Source organism: Drosophila mojavensis, unplaced genomic scaffold (assembly GCF_018153725.1).
Source record: "Drosophila mojavensis isolate 15081-1352.22 unplaced genomic scaffold, ASM1815372v1 contig_74, whole genome shotgun sequence".
Taxonomy (NCBI): domain Eukaryota; kingdom Metazoa; phylum Arthropoda; class Insecta; order Diptera; family Drosophilidae; genus Drosophila; species Drosophila mojavensis.
In genome coordinates, this window is record NW_025318899.1 from 4,862,863 (window position 1) to 4,883,500 (window position 20,638).

Here is a 20,638-nt window from a genome sequence, read left to right on the forward strand (position 1 = left end):
ATGTGTGTGTATGAATTTATAACGCCGCCTTATTGCCGTACAATCTATGACTTCTAACAGCAAACGATACAGCACACACACATACTCACATGCATATGTTTACTGTACAATGCATTTACATTCGTTTATACATAGATACATTTATTTGTTGTCTATATGTATTTATGATATCAACAAGATCAGCGTTATTTTCAATTTATTTGTTTGCTTCTCTTTTTATTTAAAAATGTTTTAATTTACTTTTCATTGCCAGGCTGCAGACCATTCGCCTCTTTCAAATACCACTTGAAAAGTTTTTTTTCTTGTATCACCAAAACAATGTCCACATTGCACTCTGCCGGCGACGCTGAATTTGTCTTGATTCTGACCCACTCAAGCAAAAACTCACTCAAAAACTTGTTTTCTATCTCTGCATGGCATAGAGAGTAATGAACACGCATACATGCACATACACATACCTTCACGCACAAGTACATACACACACATGCATACGTATATATGTGTGGATCTGGATCTGCTTGCTGCTGTTACACAATTGCGTACTCTCAGCCTGCAGTAAAACTTTCTTAGCTGGACTTCTGTATATGATTTTCAAATAGGAACGATAGCAAAAGAAATTGCAATTGAAGAGAAAGGTGTTGAGTTATTATGTTGGTGTTGATTTTATTTTGTGCTGTTTGATATGATAAGGTAAATTAAACTAATGTACAGCTTGGCTTTGCTGGCAGAGCATTAAGCGCCAGATCGAATATTTTTTGTGGGCTTTCTTGAATCTTGCCTTCAAGGACAATATTTGTTTAGTTTTTGCGTTTGGCTTTAAATCCAAAAGATTCTTTTTAATTTTATCAAAAACTTAAAGAGCTGTGTATTATATTTGTTGTATAAATATAAATGTTTATCAACGAATTATAAAATTGCGTTTTGCCTCATTTTTCACAAGATTTTATATAAGCGCAGCGCAATTAAAGCGGTTTTTATTTATATAAATTTAATGTATGTATGTATAAATACATATTCTCTTTTGGTCTTATCAATAATAATATGCATTTACTTTCCATCAATCATATGGATGAATAGAGGCTGCTGCTGCTGCTACTTGGCGACACTTGTTGGGACATTGCACTACAATAACAAATATTACAGATAAGAAAAATATATATTTATATACATGCACACATATTTATATATAAATATGTAAACCAATATAGATAGATATAAAATAGTTCATCATTACAGATAATCCTATATGTACATACATATGTATACACTCAATCTCGCCTTCATCTCACTCACTATTTCGCTCAGTGTATTGCGTGTGTGTGTGGTTGTGGCAAGCTGAGTTATTTTGTTGCCTCTCGTATTTCAAGTGTTGCTTGTTGCAGCGTCGCGTCGCGTCGCCGCCAGCTTCACTCAGTTCTCGCTCAGCTCTGGACAACGTCGATCGGCAGTGGCAGCGGCAGCGGCAACGCGTCTTGAAATAAAACTAATAATTATTTTTATAGTATTGTTAATTGAGTTTTAAAGCTTTACAAAATCAAAACATTAACAGAGTGCATCAACTTCAGGTAACAGTGAACCTTTTGAGTGTTTATCTACCTCTCTCTCTCGCTCTCTTTCGCATTCTCTCTGGAGTCGTTTTTGTGTGTTGTTGTTGAAGGTGCCCGCGCCAAAAAAAAAAAAAAAAAAAAAAAAAAAAAAAAAACAAGAAATTCTTGAGTAAAATAAATGAAAAACAAATTTGACCAACTGGAAAGCAAACTGGAAGAAAATATTTGAAAGGAATTCAATCGCAGAAGATTTAAAGTAAGCTAGATCTGAGCTGAAATATGTTGGACTCAAAATTGAGTTAATGCTCGATCGCAAAGTGAGCCGACTATATTGGCTTCTTGTTATTTATGCTGGAAGCACTTGGAATTTGAAAATAAATACTACATCAATATGCTATTAAAGTATTTAGATGACGAATATGAGGATTTCAAATGTATTTGTTATACAAATTTTTTGATAAGACTTGGAATGTAAAATTTTTGACCTATATAAATTATATAAAGAGTATATGCCATATTTTTACAAACTAAAACACTACAAATCCATTCTGAGACTATGGATCAACCTGTTCTATAACCCCGCCCACTGTTCATAAAGTAAACATACATAAGTTCTACCGACTGCAACAAATGCAAGCACGATCATCGCTGGCCTATTTAAGAGAAAATAGACTTTCATCTGGTTATACAAACAAACGCAGTGCTCATGGCCTTCTTCACGTGTTGTGGTCTTAGAAAGTTCTTGGTCTCCCAACAGAAAAAGTTATCGATGCATAGAGATTTCTCTGGCTTGCATGTAATCCAATACGGATAGCGATAGCAACTGCCTTAGGCCAGGTAAAATGACAAGGGAGAGGAAAACATTAAGGCTAAGCAACAATAGGAAGGCCAATTGGAGACATGAATGGGTTGGAATCTAGACAAAAGAGGCAGAGGAAGGCCATTGATACACATACATATATAGAAGTATGTATATATCAGGATATTGGCAAAAGACAGTTGTGCTTTTCATGCTTTGTGAATTTTTCAATAGTCCTAAAAAGTTTCAAAGAAAACAGCCAGCCCAGTTAACAATAGAGCTGCAAAACAAACAAAACAAAGTTCGAATCATGCCATCCACATATGTGTGTGTGTGTAGGTGTGTGTGTGCAAGATAGAAGCTTGAATTTTGTAAAGGCAGCTCGAGCAGGGTTCAAGGTACAAGCATCTCCTAGTGGGGCACTTACGACCAAAGCACTCTAAATTGTTTTAAGCTAATTGTGTGTAAACAATTTGTATAAAATATTTTTGCATTTGTCATGTTTTAGAATTGGACAAAGAATGAGTAAACTTAACTATTTACTAAAGGTAAACGAATATTTATTTGAAAAAAATAAACAAATTTTTAAATAATAAAACAGAAAGACGAATGTGAAGAGAAGAAAAATAAAATATAAAACTGATTAAATTAATAAAATATAAAACTGATTAAAAGCATAATTTGGAAGAGAAATACAAAAATATGCTGAATCAATTAAAAAAGCATTAAAAAATATGAAATGAAATTGAAAACTTTTAAATATAATACAAAAATAATTAACGTCAAATTTTCGCTCAAGGTAACGAACAAATTTCTTTAATAAAATATACATATTTTTAATTAAAAATATAAAATAAATACAAAAATAATAAATTCTTAACATTTGAATTGAATAAAATAATATTAAAAAAAGATGAAATATAAATTTTCTCAAAAAAGCTTTTAAGTTTATATGCAATACTGTATTTATTTGTTTATTACAAATTCTGTTATATTTCATGTTTGCTAATTAGTAATTTTTTTTTCTACATCTCTTTATATATTTTACGTGAAAAACTTTGTAAACATTTAGCTTAAACAACGTACCCAACTGAACTCACTTTTATGTAACCAGCAAAGCTGCTGGTTCTTCTTCTTCTTTTGCTGTTAACAAAAAAGTTAATAAACTAAATTTCAGCTAAAAAACATTTGACATGGCTCTAGCCAAAACATTGAAGCTTCAACAAAAGCATAAATTAAGTGCTCTCCAAATGCAACAAAAGCAACAACTTAAAGCAAACAAACAACGAACGAACGAACAGAACAGAACACGAACAGAACAAGTGCCAGAGTCTAGAGCTGGCCACAAAACATTTTTACAATTTGCACTTGCAACTAGTCAACAAAGTTGAAAACTTTGGCCTAACCCGAAAACAACTTTCAATGGAAAGAGAGAGAGAGGGTGAGAGAGAGAGAGTGAGAGAGAGATGGATGCAGAGCGAAAGATATATATATTGCACAGAGGGTATAGCTTTAAGTAAACAAGCCCAACTTAGTCAAGTTTCAAGTATCATTTTCATTTGAACAACTCAAATATGAACAACTGAAATTGTTCCTCTGAAATTCAGATTATTTTTTCGGTCTCCATCTGCAGCTGCTCAGAGCAGCATCCATATAAAAACATTCCTATAATGGCAGCTCCGTTGATCACATCTGTTGAACATGTGCAGCAAACATGATTTCCTTTGGCTTATTTCTGGTGCAATGATATATAAAATATAAATGTTATTATTTCCATATTTTTATAAACAGATTTTATTTAGCTAATGAATATTATGTTTAGAAAATCTCGCGCAATTTATGGGCTTTCAGGCTATCCGGGTTCCATGAAAATTGAAAATGCCTGGAGCTCACAGAAATCATTATGAGCATCATCATCATCATGCTCATTAGCTTTATATCTAACATCATATCATATTTCCAGCAGGTCTGAAATGTCGATTTCAACTCGCATAACTCTGAGGGCATTGGTCCCCTGCCTGTTGGCCGCATTGGCGCTGCAGACATCATTGAGTCACGGCCATGGCCATCATGGTGGTGGTGGCAAGAACCACGCTGCAGCATTGACGGAGCTGGCCAATGGTGCCAGCTTGGTCCTCAAAAGCTACTCCGGAAATGTGATGGTGCGTGCAGCGCGTGAAGCCGAGCCGGATAAGTTGATACCAGCTCCAACGACTCCCACAACGGGTGGAAATAAACGCGTGAAGAACAACAGGAAATCCAACAAGTCGAATAATCAAATGCAACGCGCTGATGCGGTTGGTGCTCGCAAGCCGGGCTCCAAGAAATCATCAGCATCGGCTGGCAAGGAGCAGCTGCAGCTGCAGCGACACATGATAAAGCCGCAAGGCGAGGATCATCATCAGCAGCAGCAGCAGCAGCATCAGCATAAGCATCGTGCGAGCAAGAGATCGGGAGCGAAGGCAAAGGCATCAGAGAAAGGCAATGGTAAGTGCAAAGTTGAAAGATTCTGTAACCATTTATCATAGATAGGAGCTATAGTAAAAATGCTTCTTATTTAAAAATTCCATTGATGCAGGTTGACCAATTGAGAGCAATAACAATAGAAATTGCCAGAGATCCATCATGATTTAAGATATTTGCCTTTTTCTAATTTTATCTAACAGCCAATTTTTAGAAGATAACACCAGTTAGGAACGGATTTGAATAATATGAGATTCCTACTTCATGATTTGCAAAAAAGTTGCATGCTAACCATTGAAGTGAAATTTTCTGAATAGTTTCTTCAAAAAAACTTGTTACATATATTTGATAGACCTCAAATAAACCATGATCTAATAGCAAGTCTTACAACATATTTCAATAACATAGATCAAATAACTGCCGTAGTATAGTTAACGCCAATAGTATTTATTACTCCTATTGGGTCTCACTTTCTAATCAGAAATTCTTTTAATTATTTATTATTTTATACATACATTTTTATTTATTCACTGGAAATAGATTACCTTATTAAAAATATATTTATATTTATGGAATTAATAATTATACATTTGATTCTAGTGAAATGCTTATTATATTGATATAATAATATAATGTGATAATAATCACATTTGCAACATTTAAAATAAATATTATATATTGCTCAATTTTATATATATATATTTTTTTCTCTCAATTAGGACAAAGCTGTCGTTATGTCTCAGGCTCATGGACGGACTGTGATGCCAAGACCAATATGCGCACGCGTACGATGACTTTGAGAAAGGGCGAGTCCAGCTGTCTGCCCACGCGCACCGTACAGAAGAAGTGCAAGAAAGGTGAGTGCAAATGAAGCTATGAGCGAGGTGTGTTCAAAAAGTATTTGAAAAGTTATTTGAATAAATATGTATACTTCCCTCATCTAAGGAAATCCCTAGCTAAACCTAAAAACACACCTCGTTTATATTGCCATATAAATTTCTAGAATTCATATTCAATTGAATAGCCAAACACACATGAATTACAATCATACTCACCTGTCTCAATTTCCTTTACCTTAGCTTGCCGTTATGAGAAGGGCGCCTGGTCGGAGTGCAAAGCTGGCCAAATGACACGGGAGGATAAAGTCAAGGTATCCGAGGATGGCAGTCATCAGAGCTGCAATCAGGTGCGCACAATATCCAAGAAGTGCGATTCAGGTACTGCAGCTAAAAATACGGCTAACGGTGCTCGCTCAAGCAAAGTGCGTAAGCACAAGGAAAAGGGTAAGTATGCTTGGCCAACAACAAAATTGAGCCAATAACTAAGTCTAAACTTAATCGGAATTCCAGGTACACGTCATACACCGCCTCAGGCTTGAGACGTTGGGGCAGAGAGAACTAAATAATCAACATAGGTTTTAGAGCAACATCCACAAACAACACACAAAACACGAATAGCATTAAGATATCAATTTTGTTGATTTATAATAACGATGCGCCCATGTAGTAATTAATATATGTATTCTTGTAAACTGTTTTTAAATTATTTGCTTCGCTGCCCTTGGGACACTTGTCAACAAAATCCGTTCATTCATTTTATTTGTATATCATTTTTCATTTTTGAGGATTAAAATCTTCACGTCATTATATTTAGTGGCATTAAATACGAATGGGGCGACGAGAGATGAGGTGAGACGAATGGAAGCTGAAAACATTTGATACTAACTTAGCGATAAGCTCAACAATTTCACTTTAATGGCGCGCCGAATTTGAGAATCTGTTGCCGTACGAAAAGCCAGAGCCGGAGCCGGAGTTGGAGCCAAAGTTCCTTTGGCCTTGGCCCTGGTTGGCATTGAAATTGTTTCCGGCATTGCTCGTCGAGCCAAAGTGATTGCCGCCCTCGCTAAAGGCATTGTAGCTGCCACGGAAGTTGCTGAAATTGTTGGATCTTCCGGATGATCCGTTGCCACCATTCGTGGCATTGAATCCGCCGGAAGACTGATTGCCACCGCCACCGCCACCGTTGTAATTTCTGGTAGATCCACGATTGCCGCGATTCCGCCCACTGCCACCACCCGAATCGCGCGCTATGTGCTCCAACTCGGGATTTATATTCTGATTGGCCTCACGCAGAATCTCAATCAGGGCGCGAGCACACTTGGCATTTTTTCGTGTAAAGAATGCATACGAAGTTCCCGTTGAGTGCTTGCGCCCGGTGCGACCGATCCGATGTATATAGTCCTCCGATGATTGGGGAAAATCAAAGTTAATGACATACTTAATGCCATCCACGTCTAGGCCGCGGGCCGCCACATCGGTTGCCACCAAGATGTTGGCACGACCGCTGCGAAAGTCATTCAACACATTATCCCGATCCATTTGGGACTTGTCGCCATGTATGGAGCCGACGCCAACACCGAAGGCGTTGATGAAACGAGCCAGCTCATCCACCTTTTTCTTGGTGGCGACAAATATGATAATTTTTCCGGGCATCCCAGACTGATCGTAAATGTGTGACAGCAGATCCTTTAACTTGGATCCTTTCTCGTGCTCCGCACAAACATCCACGTATTGTCGTATATTGTGATTGGCTGACAGCTCCAGTGATCCAATATTAATCTGTTTTAGATTTGAGTTGAGTTATTACATAGTATTATTATCTAAAACTAATTTTCACTTACCTGTATATAGTTGCCGAGAAAGTCCTCGGCTAATTGACGTACTTCCTTTGGCCACGTTGCGCTCCACATTAGTATTTGACGATCTGGTCGAATTTGGCTGAGTATTTTGCGTATCTGCGGCTCAAAGCCCATATCCAACATGCGATCAGCCTCGTCCAATACGAGATATGTACATCGACGCAGATTTGTTGTGCCGCTCTGTAGAAAGTCCAGCAGACGACCGGGCGTGGCAATCACAATTTCAACCCCGTTCTGCAAGTCACTCGCTTGCTTGGAACGTGGTGCTCCGCCAAAGATGCATGTATTCCGCACATACGAGCTGGACCCAAAATCATTGGCCACCGTCTGAATTTGCTGGGCAAGCTCACGGGTGGGGGCTACTACGAGTGCAATGGGGCCATCGCCACGCTTCAAGGTCGGCTGGCCATTGATGTGCACTATGGCGGGCAGTATAAAGGCGAGAGTTTTGCCTGATCCGGTTTTGGCTATGCCAACCAGGTTGTTGCCCGACAAAACAATTGGCCATGCTTGGGCTTGAATCGGTGTGGGCTCTATGTACCGCTGACGTCGTATCTCATTCATGCAATAGTCTGGAAAGCATGTTTCGTCAAAGCTTCGAATGGGATTGGGCGCCATGCCACGCACTGTGATCTGATGTTGGCTGCGATAGGCAGCCACTTCCTCTGGCGAACGATTACGAGTCTTGGGATGCTCCTGGTAAAAGTTCTTCTGAAACGGCTGCAGACGCATCTCAGACCAGTTGACAATGTTCAGGCCTAGGCCAAAAAAGTTTATTATGTGAAATATATAAAGATAAATCAAATCTCTTACCTCCGAAATCATCATTTCCAGAACCAGCACCACGATTCATGCCGCCACTGCGACGTGAACGGTTATCAACTCGGCCAGAACGTACTGGAATAATATATTTTAAGTAATTTAAATTTATTAAGCTTTTATATCTTTAACACATACCGCCTCCATGACCACCAAAACCAGATCGTCCTGTAATATTTGTTTAACATATTTTAGGTTTTTGTTTTTTATTTATTATTGAGATATTACACATACCTCCTCCACCGCCGCCACTTCCTCCAAAACCGCTGTGCCGAGGTGGCGCCATATGTAGCTTATTTTATTTTCAATACGAAACCGGTAAAGAGAAACCCAATTATAAATCTTGGGCCTCTTCTACTTTTGTTGTGTTTCGTCGCTTTGAGTTGTTTAACTTTAACTACTTTATATAAATATATCATAAGACAAATACTTATACTTAAAAAATATGTATTTGTGCTATTTTATTATAATTTTGCAAAATTACATGTCCTTTGTTGTATTGTTTTTTATAAGCTTTCTTCTTCTTATTCGATATTTTCAGCTATCACTGTCATCATAATTTGACGATCTGGTAGCGCTTATAATGTTTCTTATTGTTTGTCCTTCTCCTATTTACGATACTATCAGCTGCCAGTGTTATGATAATTTGACGATCTGGTAGGGCTTAGCAAAAGAAAGCAAAGAGCTGGCAGCACCGGCGTTTGTTTTGGCAACTTGTAGCCCGCGCAATTTGAAAAAAGTATATATTTTGATACTTACAAGTTTTGTAGCAGTATGCGTACTTTTTTTTGTCATCGATTAGTGTCCATTTGAAAATCAACAAATTACAGAAAAATCCCTCGGCTGATTTAAACAAAAATGTCAAATTTTTCAGTGGCCATTTCGTAAATTGGAAAATCTAAATAATTCATTTATTTGAATCTGCAGACAAACGTTGCAATTTGCAAATGACTCCAATCGCACTAGGGCGGATGCTGTACGGAGGCACACGCTTCAGTCGCAAACTCGTGAATACCTCACGGGCGTTAACTTCCGGCCTATGGCAGACGATGATTAACAGCGTCATGCTGCACACGCAGGCAGCAATTGGGTGCACAGAGAAGCGAATGGTCTGCTCACGTTGTAATCTCCACTCCAATGAGTTGGAGCCACCACATCTGGTGCATTTGATCCATCGGCGCTACTCCACCTGCGAGAAAACATCGACGCAGATATTATCGAAATTGTTTCCTCAGACATCCATGGAGCTGGATGATGAGGCCAGCCGGGACAGACGTAAGCGTGAGGAAGAGGAAGAGCTTAGAGAAATGGAGCGAGCCTGGAAGCGTATGAAAATAGGGTTTGGGGTCTTTGGTATAGGAGGTGTGATATTTTCGTTTTGGGCAATTTACTTCTTTGGCAAGCCGTCGCTTGATGAACAAGGAAACGAATTGGCGGATGAGTTCAGTTCATTGCCATTGATTCAGCAATACATGGCGCGTACTTTTAAGTCGTTGAATCATTTTCAGAGGTTCATCCAGGAGCCCTCAAGTCAAAAATTATTGCCTGATCCACTGCAGGCGCCGTATATTCAGCCACCCTACACTTTGGTACTTGAGGTCAAGGACTTGCTGATCCATCCTGATTGGACCTATCAAACGGGATGGCGTTTTAAAAAACGTCCAGGCGTCGATGTTTTCTTGAGAGAGTGCTCCAAGTATTTCGAGATCGTTGTCTATACGGCCGAACAGGGAATGACTGTTTTTCCACTGCTCGACGCTCTCGATCCCAGCGGATATATCATGTACCGGCTTGTCCGCGATTCGACCCACTTTGTGGGGGGTCACCATGTGAAGAATCTTGACAATCTAAACCGTGATCTGAAGCGTGTGGTTGTCGTCGATTGGGACAAAAACTCGACCAAAATGCATCCGGCCAATACATTCTCGATACCCCGTTGGTCCGGCAACGACGATGACACCACTTTGTTTGATCTAATCTCTTTCCTGAGCGTACTCGGAAGCAGCGACGTGGACGATGTACGTGAGGTGCTTCAATATTATAATCAGTTTGAGGAGCCCATTGTCCAATTTCGTGAGAACCAGCGGAAGCTGTCCGAACAGATGCAGGCGGATGAGTTCGAGAAGTTGAGTAAGCCAAAGCCGATGGTCAAGAACTGGTCGCGCGGCTTCATGAAGCCCTAAAGGTACATCGTACATCTCGTACATCGTAGCAGCCTTTTAGGTTTAGACATTTACGTTCTCCCTTGCATTGTTGTGGTTTAACAAATTATTCTCAAAATAATGTGTATCATATTTATTTACTCTTAAATCGAAGAACTATTAATTTTCTGTGACTTTTGCTGACTTGATTGAATTTATTCGGAAATCCGATAAGAATTTAGCGCAACATCCAGCTCCGCCAGCTGCCCGTTGATCTCCTGATGTAGACTCTGCAGATCCGCCAGCTGCTCTATCTGCCTCACCCGGCTGGCCCCACTCTCCAGCATGCTGGCATGCAAAATACTTCGCGCCACATCGAACGTCAGTTGCTCCCGCTTCAGATTCCGCCTGACCTCCAATTGCAGTTTCTTAATGTTGAGCATTTGGCGTCGTCGCTTCAGGCTATCGAATTGACGTTTCAGGGTGTACAGGATGAGTGGCAGCCAAATTGTTAGCATTACAAGAAAGTAAAGGGGTTCCATCTGAACTTGTTCTGTAATCATCCATTCATCGAGTTCTTGATGCATTCAAACATCATTCGTAATGTAACATATTTGAGGTAAAAGTGACACAAAACTCAGTGAGAGAGCTTGAATGATGTATGTATGATGTTTGCGGGATATGATACGTATGATGATAGATTATGAGTTATATGATGTATGTTCATATAATGTATAGAAATCATGTAGAAATATATGATGTATGTGTGAGGTTTTCAGGAAGTAGATATGATCAATTGTTAATACAGATATGATGAACATATATGAGAATTGTGTATATATTTGATTTCTAATGTATATATGATGTATGTCGGTGATGCATACATATGATGTATATTAGGTATGTATGTATATGATGTTCTCATGATTCATTATATGATATATATAACTTGCTGCCATACAGGTCTTGCTTTTGCTGATTTCATATTGGTCAACCTTCCATAATAAGAATAAATGTGTATCAAAAACACAGAAATACTTAAAGTTTTTAATTAAAAAAGTTTGCCCATTCAGCATTATGCCAATACAAGGAATAACAAGTGAAAATGTTGCAGTGCAGCTTAACTGACTGCATAATACTCGCTTACATTACAAATAAGCAAATATAAACTTTTTAAATTTTGAATGAAGGCTTCGTTGAAACCGATTTGCCAGCTCTATATAATGACGTATCTATGTATATATCCGAGCAACTATAGTCCAAAGATAAAACATATTGTGATTCGCCATTTGACATGTTTAATATTAACATTAACATAAACAATAACATTTTATTGAAAGGCCTTTACGGATCATGCTTTTCAAATTTTAACTCTTTAGCTTTAACAGCGATAAACAAAAGGACAATAAGCAAGTTTCAGTTTAACATCAGCCCTATATACTCTTTTTACGTTGCGAACGAGTAAGAAACCTCAAAGTTGGCCTCAAGGATAATGTGAAATCAGCCAAGGTTGCAAATATGATTTCTCTGCCCTTTTGTTAAGTAAAGTATCAAGATGTTTAAATGAAATATATATAAATAAATAAATATGTATGTGTATAATATGCAAAAGGAATAACAACTCTACTCACACACACACACATGCAGCACGCACACGTGGGTCTCACGCTTCGCCCACGCAAACTCAGCAACATGTTGCCGGCTACAATTGTGCAGCGTATGCCGTGTGTGTGTGTGTGTGTGTATGCGTAGTGAGTGAAACACGTGCTAAAACAAACCGACGACAATTTCAACAATCAACAATTCACAATATTCCACAACATCTGTCAATTGGCATGCGCCACATAGTCGAGTAGGAGAAAGTAGTCGGCCGAGTCCTTCGGCAACATTCACTATAAGAGCCATTTCAATGTTTTGGCTAATGAGATGCTGTGGCTAATAGGGTTACGACCTGATGCGCTAGTGAAGGTACGTGCGGACAGCAAGACTTAGCTTGACTATAATCTTTAGATAGATTTCGAGTCAGTTTAGTTCCTAGTTTATTATTATAGTTAGTCCCAGTCAAGGGATGCTGTTTGCTGCATGCCACAACACAATGCAAATGACAGCAACAACAACTAGATTTAACAATTCTAGCGCCTGCGCCACTCTGCCTGAGCAAGCAGAGAGAGCAAGAGGGAGAGAGCGAGAGAGAGAGAGTTGACTTGCTCTGCTCACTTTCACTATGTGCCAGCATCAAGGAAATTGGCGACTTTTGGCGAATCTGGCACATTTGCTGCACCAAACTGACATTTCGGAGCTTTTTCATCAGCTTGTCTGAATAGGTGCTGAAAAGTGTGTTTTCAAATTGCTGGCTCTTCCGTTTACACATATACACAGACACACACATATACATATGTGTCTATTAGTGTTTTTTTTTTGCAAAAAGCTTTTGGCATTGCCGCAAAGTAAATGTTATTCAGTTTGCATGGAACGTACGCTGCGTTCGTAGCCTTTCGGTTCGCAACTCGAAGATGAATGCCATTAGGCGCTGCTGAGTGTACATGTTACATAGTAAACGAGTGTGAGTGTGTGTGCGTGTGTGTGTGTGTCTGTGAGTGTTTCACAAAAAAAATAGCAGAATATATAGTAAATAAGTACATCAAATTTGATTAGCCCAAGTTGAAGTTTGTGCTTTAATTAATCCATTTGATTGTTTTTTAAGTTTTCTCGACACTACTCTGCATTTCGCTTGGCTTCTCGTGAAAATTTATAATCAAATTATGCTCGCTCTTCAATGATTTCTAATCAATAGTGCACAATATGGTGACAAGTTGTTTTTGCTCGCTCTCGAAGTGAACTAAAAATCCAAAATCACAATTTTCTTGAACTGCGCTCAATAAGCCAAAAAATAGGCTGCCTAAAATTGTACTCTAAGCACTTGAAATAAACAAATAATTTAATATACATAAATATACATACATGTGTACATACATATATACACACATATGTTTTTGTGCTGAAAAAAAAAAAACTACGAAAGCTTTAAAATTCTTCAGCTTTTGCTGGCAAACAAATTGCATTCAAGTCAAATGCAGACAAATTTAAAGTTTTATAGTGTTGCTTATATTATGATAATCCCAAACTCATTCAAGTGCCCACAAATTGTCAAATACGCGTGATAAGTTTTACTACAGCCACACCCTAAGCATATTCGCTTAACCAGGCGCAATGTGCGCGCAGAGCAAACGCACAAAAGTAAAGCAAATATCATAAAAAAGCCAAGATGAATGAGCAGCCATATAACAGTTATTTATTAGTTATAATAAAATCAAAATAAACTGCAAATGTATACACAAATAAACTATACAGTGCATATAACTATTCTAGAATTTGAAATTGTAAATGAAATTATTGAAGAAATTGCAATGAAATATATACAATTTACGATAATGCATTATTTTTAATTTTATTTAAAAGTCAAGTGTAAATATATAAATTGAAAAATTAACAATTCAGTTGGAGCTACTTTAATTTATTGTTTGTTTATTGCTAACTGCTTAAGAAGAAGCCAAAAGATAATTTATAGTTGAGAAATAAAAATAAAAATATATGTATTATTTACATTTTTATTCATTAAAAATACAAATAAAAATAAATAAAAATATAACATAATTTAATAAAAATAAAATATAAAAAGAATTAGAAAATAGAAAGAAAAAAAATGGGAATCATATAAAAAATAATATTTATTTAATTAAAAAAAAAAAAAATAATAAAAATTTTAAATATGTAATATAAATAATAATATATTTGTAATTAAATAAAAATTAAAATTAAAAATATATGTATTATTTAAATTGTAAATTGCATTAAAAATTAAAATTAAAATAATTAAAAATATAAGAAAATTTAACAAAAATAAAATATATAATAAAAATATAAAAAAGATAAAAATAAAAAATAGTAATATATTTTTAATTAAAAAATATAAAAAAGATAAAAATAAAATATAGTAATATATTTTTATTAAATGGTAACTCATCTTTAATTTTTAAAAATAAAATAAATAAAAAATTATTATAATTTCCAGAACTTTAATAGCTTCTGAAATATACCTATTCAAAATAGTCTCTATGTTTCTACTTCTCTATAACCTACGCCAGTGTCCATAGAAGCAATTTATAAATTCATTAACAACAATGGCAACGGAAGCCTTTCTGGACATGGTGAACGATCGGGCCAAGTTAACGAAACGCCCAATTAGACCAAAGATACTCAAGCTAACGGATGTAACCACGCCGCATCGCAGTCGCAAGAAAATCAAAATCAAGGTAGGAATTGACAACTCCTTGGCTACCTGTATAAGCAATCATTTCTCACTAATTTATATCTCTTCAACTGCCCAGTCAAAGGATCGCTCGGCGGCTGTGCGTGATCGCATCTACGATGATCCGGCCTACACCGAGGACATCAGCCACTTGGCCAATCCGCTGCGCCGCAGCAGCATTTCGGGCAAGTCCTCGGGCGACTACAAACTCTGCGCGGAGGCTGCAGCGCAGCAGGTGGCCAGCAGCAGCTCGCTGGGCAAACGCAGCCAGTTGACCAAGGACTTTCTAAAGTATGCGATGAATGCGCCGCTCAAGGCCGGCAACAGCAGCAGCGGCAACGTCGGCTTGGAGTACGAGTTCGACTCGAGCAGCTCGGACAACGAGCAGGCAGCGAGCAGGGCCTTCAAGGAGGGCAGCCTGCCGCGCCGTGTGCTCAGCCTGGAGCGCAGCCTGGCCGATAAGAACGATAAGAAGGCCGCCAGCCAAAAGCGCGTCTCGAAGCAGAAGCGGAACCTCAGCCTGGACAACAGTCGGAAGGGCGCGCAGCTGCATCTGCAGCAGCTCACGGCGAAGGCGAACGAGACGCGAGCGCGCAAGGAGCAGCAGCACAGCCGCAAGCAATATCTGGAGGCAGAAGCGAAACTGGGACGCGGCGCGAGCGACCAGGATGAGATCTATTCGGTGCGCAGCTCCGCGCAGAACTCCGAAGCGACGGTCAAGGTGCCCATTGGGCGTCGTCTGCTGCGCGGCGAAATTGGCATCAAAAGCTTTAATTACTATCTGCTCAAGGAGGGCCTCAAGAGCTCCAAGAAGCTGGACAAGCAGCGCAGTGCGCCCGATGCGCCTAGTGGCAGCAGCAGCGGCAAGAGCAAGCTGCACACGCGCAGCGAGGAGAACATTTACGAAGAGATCTTCTTCAAGGAAACGCCAAAGCACAAAGGCAGCGCCGCTAAAGCAGCTCCAACTGTCCAATCCGATGATGAAATGCAGAGCCAGAGCCAGAGCCAGAGTCAGAGTCAAAGCCACAGCCTGAGCCAGAGCAAGAGTCAGAGTCAGCATCTGCATCAGCATCAGCAGAGCTTGCCGGATGCTGGCGTCTATGCCGACTGCGAGCTGTGCATGCAGCAGTGCAGCGATGAGAATTGCAAATATTGCCTGATTCAGGCGGAGCCCTCGCAGCAGGAGGCGGCCAACGAGAAGCAGGCGTCGGCGGCGTCAGCTCGAGCACTGCCCGCTGCGCACATACTGGAATTTCAGTCGTACAATCCAAATAATCCGGGCGTATATAAAATCGAAACAACGCCGGTGGCCATTACGGGTGAATACAATCCGATATTGCAGTTCCAGAAGTCCTCGACGACAACGGCCGCAGCAACAACAGCAACAATAACCGAACAGCAGCAGCAGCAGCAGCAGCAACATCACAAGCAACAACAACAACAACACCAACAACATCATCATCATCAGCAGCAACAGCAACAGCAACAACCAGCTTATGGCTTCAATCAATATCAGCCACATCAAAAGTCTTATCAGCCCAATCTGTCCAGTCATCCGTTAACAAATCATTATGCCGTGGGAGGAGGTTTGCTGCTGGCGCAGGTGACACCGCGACGCGCCCACCTGCCGCCGCAGGGTTACATTGTGGGCTATCAGAATGGTGGAGGAGGTGGCGGCGTCGGTGGCGGCGGTGGTATGAGTGTGGGCGTGGCCAACTCTGTGCATCGCATCAATACGAAATCCTCCTCGTCCAGCGACTCACTGCCCTACCACAAATACAACACAATGGCGCGTCTGGAGGCGAATGTGTTTGCCGCGCCGGCCACAGGTGACATTTACTATGCCATCGAGGGCGTGGCCGGGCAGCCGCTGCATCCGCTGATGTATGCTGCCAGCCGGCCCATTGGCGGCTCACAGATTCTGGTGGATCAGTTCGAGTCGCAGATGTACAAGAGCGACTCGAAGGCCTCCATACTGAGCGAGTTCTCGCTGCGCAGCAGCGACAATTCCCAGCGCTACACGCGCTATCCCCACAGATCGGGCCTGTTCTCCTCGTCCAACTCGGGTGCGCATCAGCGTCGTCTCTTTGGCAGCACGGAGAACTGTCGCGTGGCCTACGACTGTCGGCGTTGCAGCTTCGATGGCGTCATGAGCGCTGGGCTGGAGTCGGCGAGTCGAGCTCCGGCGGAGCGCTGCAGCAACTCGGATAACAGTCGCTACGAGTGCCGCAACTGCGACTGCTCCTCGAGCTACTTCAGCTCGGACTTCGATGACATCTATGGCTCGATGGCGCGCGGGGGCAGCAGCGGCATTCCGCGGAAAACTGCAGCCGGCACCTTGCCATCGAGTGGACCAGCTGAGCCCAGCGGCTACAAGCAGACGGCATCCGTGCCGGAGCAGCCGCAGCAATTGGATCTCAAGCAGAACAAATATGCCATGGACTTCTTCAAGCATGTGAACGATGTGAAGCGCAGCATCTATCAGTCGGAGATGCAGCGCAACAATAGCTTGGAGTCCACACGTCGTGGACACAGAAACAGCAGCAGCAACAACAACAACAACAGCAGCAGCAACAGCAACAACAACAATAACAACAATTCCAGACTGAGTCCCACGCACACAGCACACTCCGAGCCGCTGGAGGCGGGGCCAATCATAACAACATTACCATTAAGCAAGGGGCGTGGCAGCAGCGCTCCTAAGCCAACGCCGGCGCCCAGGACCAGCTTACAGAATCAGTCGAAGAAGCAGCCAGTGGAGAAGGCGCCACACACGCCCAGCACTCGCAAGCCACAGCCCACGGAGAGGCGGGAGTATCCGTCGCTGGATCGACTCGTTGCCTCCTCCACGGGCGCCGTGCCCAAGTGGCAAGGCCTGGGCATCTCCGAGGAGGAGCCCAAGAGCAGCAAGCAGCGGGCAAAGCACAAGGAAACGGAGCCACGAGAGCGACGAGATCGCAGTGCTCCGGCAGCCGCCAGTGAGGCAACCATTGGAACGTCGGGCTCGTCGGGCAAAAAGCATCATCGCACCAATAGCGGCAAATCGCACTCGAGTGGCAGCAATCCGCCGCCTAGCTCCCGACGCAAGGACATACCCGCTCCGCCGCCACCCTCTCCGGCCACCTACTCGGATCTGCAGGAGCTGAAGGCCAACATGGAAGGACTCCGTGACGACACCAAGTCCAGGTCCTTGGAGAGCGAAGCTAGCGAAACTCCAACACTCGTGGATCATACCTCTGCCAAGAGTAGTCTGGGCACGGTCAAGGAAACCGAGGCAGCTGTGGCAACGGAGTCGCCAACGGCAGCTGAGGAAGGAGTCAAGCGCAGTGGGACAGTGGATGCAGCTAAAGCTGCACCCGAAGTGGACGACGATGATGTCTTTTACGATGCACGCAGCGAAAATTCGAGTTTATTGCCACAGCCAGAGATGACTGTAGGCGTGGCAGAGCCCGAAAATACACAGGATCTGCAAAATAAGGTAAGGATTTAATTTTGATAAAAATAGACTTGGAATCTTAGGACTTCCAAGAAAGTAGGTTAAGTACAAATTGAAATCTTCTTATTTGACGCCGTAAGCAGGTGAGGAAGTAAGGAAGTTGGGCTTGAACGACTGCATAATACCCTTTACAGTGGGAATATTAAGTGAAGTTGAAATAAAATAAATAATTTCGCTATGACCATACCAAGATATAACTCTAGAGGAAATCACAAATGATTTAATATAATAGCTGCCACGCCCCCAAGTTTAACATTTTATATTAAATGCATATACAGACAGATAAATGAACCGAAAAACTATATACTCTCTTTTCACTCCCTAATAAGAGTCATAATACACTTAAAGACACATTAAATTTATATTCATACATATAATTATTATTATTTAATTTTTATTATTTATTTAATTTTTAGCAACTTCAATTTTTTCACTATATTTCTTATAAATGTTGTCTTAATTCACTTGAATTTTCAACAATTTGCAGGATATGTGTGGTATGCAGCCAGAGGTTGATAAATCTGAGATGCTGACACCAGCAATTGGCCTGACCCCGAAGGTGGATAAGAATAAACAACAACAAGAAGAAGAGAACGAACAAAAAGCACAAAAGCCCAAGGCCAACGAGGAAAACGCATTAGCTAGCACAACAATGGATACAAGCACAGCATCGACTGTATCGAGTCAGGAGCCGCCGACATACGATGACCATGTTGCCAACGCAGCAGCCGAGGCTGGCAGCAAAAATGATGCCGCAACATGTTGCCAGAGCGAGCCAGCAGCACCAACGGCAGCGAGTGGGCAGCATGGCGAAGCAACAGTCAAAACAAACATCGAAGCAGCGAGCAAAACAAAACACAATAATAATGCGAGCATAACTGAGCTAACGACCAGAAATGTTGACGCAACCAATGCGGAGGGGCAAGCGAGCAGCGCGCTGGCAACAAATGTTGCCAACGCCAGCGATTCAACAATCATTGGCGCAATATCGGAGCTCAGTTGCAAGTCGGCACAGACGGATAGCGCTACGCTTGCGAACAGGTACGCGCGTTAACGTGAAATACTCACTCACACACACAACCACACAGGCACATTCTGGCACACAGAGGCACACGTTCACTAAAACTGCCGCTAATCTGTGGCAATATAGATACACACACACACACAAACACACGCTTAAGCATACTACCTTCTGCATAGATAAGTTTTAAACTAACTAATTGAATAAGTGAAACACTTGTTGTGCGTGTAAAGTGATTTTAGTCATCAAAATTTGTTGCACCTGTGCATACAATCGATAATCAGTGAGTGCTTTACGGTAAATCATAAAAGATGCTGCAAACCTTTTACAATTTACAAACATGAAAAGTTGCAGAGCGTATGTGTGTGTGTGTGAGTGACTCTTTTTGTGCGCCTGTGTGCGTGTGTGTGTGTGTGTATGTTGCCTATGCAGCAAATGTTGAGTGCAAAAAGTTTTCATAATAAATCTGATCAATAATTAGCATAAATGCAAGTGCTGAACAAGCATATGCATACATATACATATGCATACATACATACATATGCATATGAAGAGATTTAAGTAAAGCAAGCAAAAGCGAGAGTTAATACCATTTACAGAGTGATTTATTATAATTTTTAAAATAATATTTTCTATATATCAACTCTACAAGAACTTTTAAGTGAAAACTCTTAACGTCTCAAGACTTTTACTCGTAACTCTCATATATTATTTACCTTGCAATAGTTTTTACCTATATATAATAACCCTATTACAGTGCAGTGCTTAAGCTTCACTCTTAACTCCCTATTAAGCTGGTTTATTAATAGCTTAGAGCCTTTGGTTGACCTTGGCATTTGTGGAGCTCGAAATTATTTGTGTGCCTAATGGTTTATCTCGAGGGTTAAATGGACTAAATGGGCTTTATTTAGGTAACCTGTTCCCTATTACAAATTCATAAAGTCTAAAATATATATGTATATCTAATGTAGATCTTTAACAGTAATTTCACTCCAAACTGAATTCAACTACAACTTCAAGCTCTGATTGGAATTGCCCAATGTTGCAATCAGAGTAACTGTAATTGGAATAGCAGTTGGTGCTCTGCTTTAGTAATTAATTGGTTAACCGCGACAGGTCGTGTTGTCATTTATAGCTAATTAATTCATACACAAACTGCCGCTAGAGATGTGATTTATGCATAATAGGGAAATATGAGCAGAATTCTTAGGGGATTCCAATTAGATAGAGTGCTATGTGAGCTTATAAGAAGTGAAGTGAAGTGTGTAGCCTTGAGGGCAATTACATACATACATACATACATACATTCATGCATACATATAAGCAGAAAATATTTTCATTAGTG

At 40.7% G+C, this 20,638-nt stretch overlaps 4 protein-coding genes across 6 annotated transcripts in view; 3 read left to right on the forward strand and 1 right to left on the reverse strand.

The window, feature by feature from the left end:
- The first annotated feature begins 1,437 nt into the window (after positions 1-1,437).
- LOC6581452 lies at positions 1,438-6,340 on the forward strand. 2 transcript variants are annotated; one of them, XM_032731191.2, is made up of 5 exons: positions 1,438-1,565; positions 4,310-4,833; positions 5,529-5,666; positions 5,889-6,092; positions 6,159-6,340. In XM_032731191.2, the coding sequence occupies exons 2-5, from the start codon at positions 4,320-4,322 to the stop codon at positions 6,185-6,187; spliced, it is 885 nt and encodes a 294-aa protein (XP_032587082.1). In that variant the 5' UTR covers positions 1,438-1,565; positions 4,310-4,319; the 3' UTR covers positions 6,188-6,340. The 2 variants fall into 2 exon arrangements, with proteins under 2 accessions (XP_032587082.1, XP_032587081.1); XM_032731190.2 differs by having other exon boundaries at positions 1,439-1,565; positions 4,313-4,833.
- A 50-nt stretch (positions 6,341-6,390) lies between these two features.
- LOC6581453 (ATP-dependent RNA helicase p62) lies at positions 6,391-8,802 on the reverse strand. Its single transcript, XM_002007146.4, has 5 exons — positions 8,561-8,802; positions 8,465-8,494; positions 8,321-8,404; positions 7,490-8,265; positions 6,391-7,427 (listed from the first exon to the last, which is right to left on the reverse strand). Exons 1-5 carry the CDS (start codon positions 8,610-8,612, stop codon positions 6,561-6,563), a joined length of 1,809 nt encoding a protein of 602 aa, XP_002007182.1. The 5' UTR covers positions 8,613-8,802; the 3' UTR covers positions 6,391-6,560.
- A 324-nt stretch (positions 8,803-9,126) lies between these two features.
- LOC6581454 (mitochondrial import inner membrane translocase subunit TIM50-B) lies at positions 9,127-10,661 on the forward strand. Its single transcript, XM_002007147.4, has one exon. It carries the CDS (start codon positions 9,274-9,276, stop codon positions 10,507-10,509), a length of 1,236 nt encoding a protein of 411 aa, XP_002007183.1. The 5' UTR covers positions 9,127-9,273; the 3' UTR covers positions 10,510-10,661.
- Positions 10,662-12,934: 2,273 nt separating this feature from the next.
- The window catches only part of LOC6581456, a 32,525-nt gene continuing 24,821 nt past the window's right edge, over positions 12,935-20,638 (forward strand). For both annotated transcript variants that reach the window (XM_032730917.2, XM_032730918.2), the window contains exons 1-4: positions 12,935-13,030; positions 14,613-14,780; positions 14,856-18,254; positions 18,760-19,313. In XM_032730917.2, coding sequence (XP_032586808.1) covers positions 14,649-14,780; positions 14,856-18,254; positions 18,760-19,313 — 4,085 coding nt within the window. In that variant the 5' untranslated portion in view covers positions 12,935-13,030; positions 14,613-14,648. The remainder of the gene's footprint in view (positions 13,031-14,612; positions 14,781-14,855; positions 18,255-18,759; positions 19,314-20,638) is intronic.

What these genes read in the sequence shown, in the direction of transcription:
- LOC6581452 (XM_032731191.2), top strand. Translation starts at nt 4,320, where the DNA reads ATGTCGATTTCAACTCGCATAACTCTGAGGGCATTGGTCCCCTGCCTG. An exon ending in ACAGAAGAAGTGCAAGAAAG is followed by an intron (nt 5,667 to 5,888) that starts GTGAGTGCAAAT and finishes CCTTTACCTTAG; the next exon opens with CTTGCCGTTATGAGAAGGGC. An exon ending in GCGTAAGCACAAGGAAAAGG is followed by an intron (nt 6,093 to 6,158) that starts GTAAGTATGCTT and finishes TCGGAATTCCAG; the next exon opens with GTACACGTCATACACCGCCT.
- LOC6581453 (XM_002007146.4), bottom strand. Translation starts at nt 8,612, where the DNA reads ATGGCGCCACCTCGGCACAGCGGTTTTGGAGGAAGTGGCGGCGGTGGA. An exon ending in AAGTGGCGGCGGTGGAGGAG is followed by an intron (nt 8,495 to 8,560) that starts GTATGTGTAATA and finishes CAAATATTACAG; the next exon opens with GACGATCTGGTTTTGGTGGT. An exon ending in TGGAAATGATGATTTCGGAG is followed by an intron (nt 8,266 to 8,320) that starts GTAAGAGATTTG and finishes TTTTTGGCCTAG; the next exon opens with GCCTGAACATTGTCAACTGG.
- LOC6581454 (XM_002007147.4), top strand. Translation starts at nt 9,274, where the DNA reads ATGACTCCAATCGCACTAGGGCGGATGCTGTACGGAGGCACACGCTTC.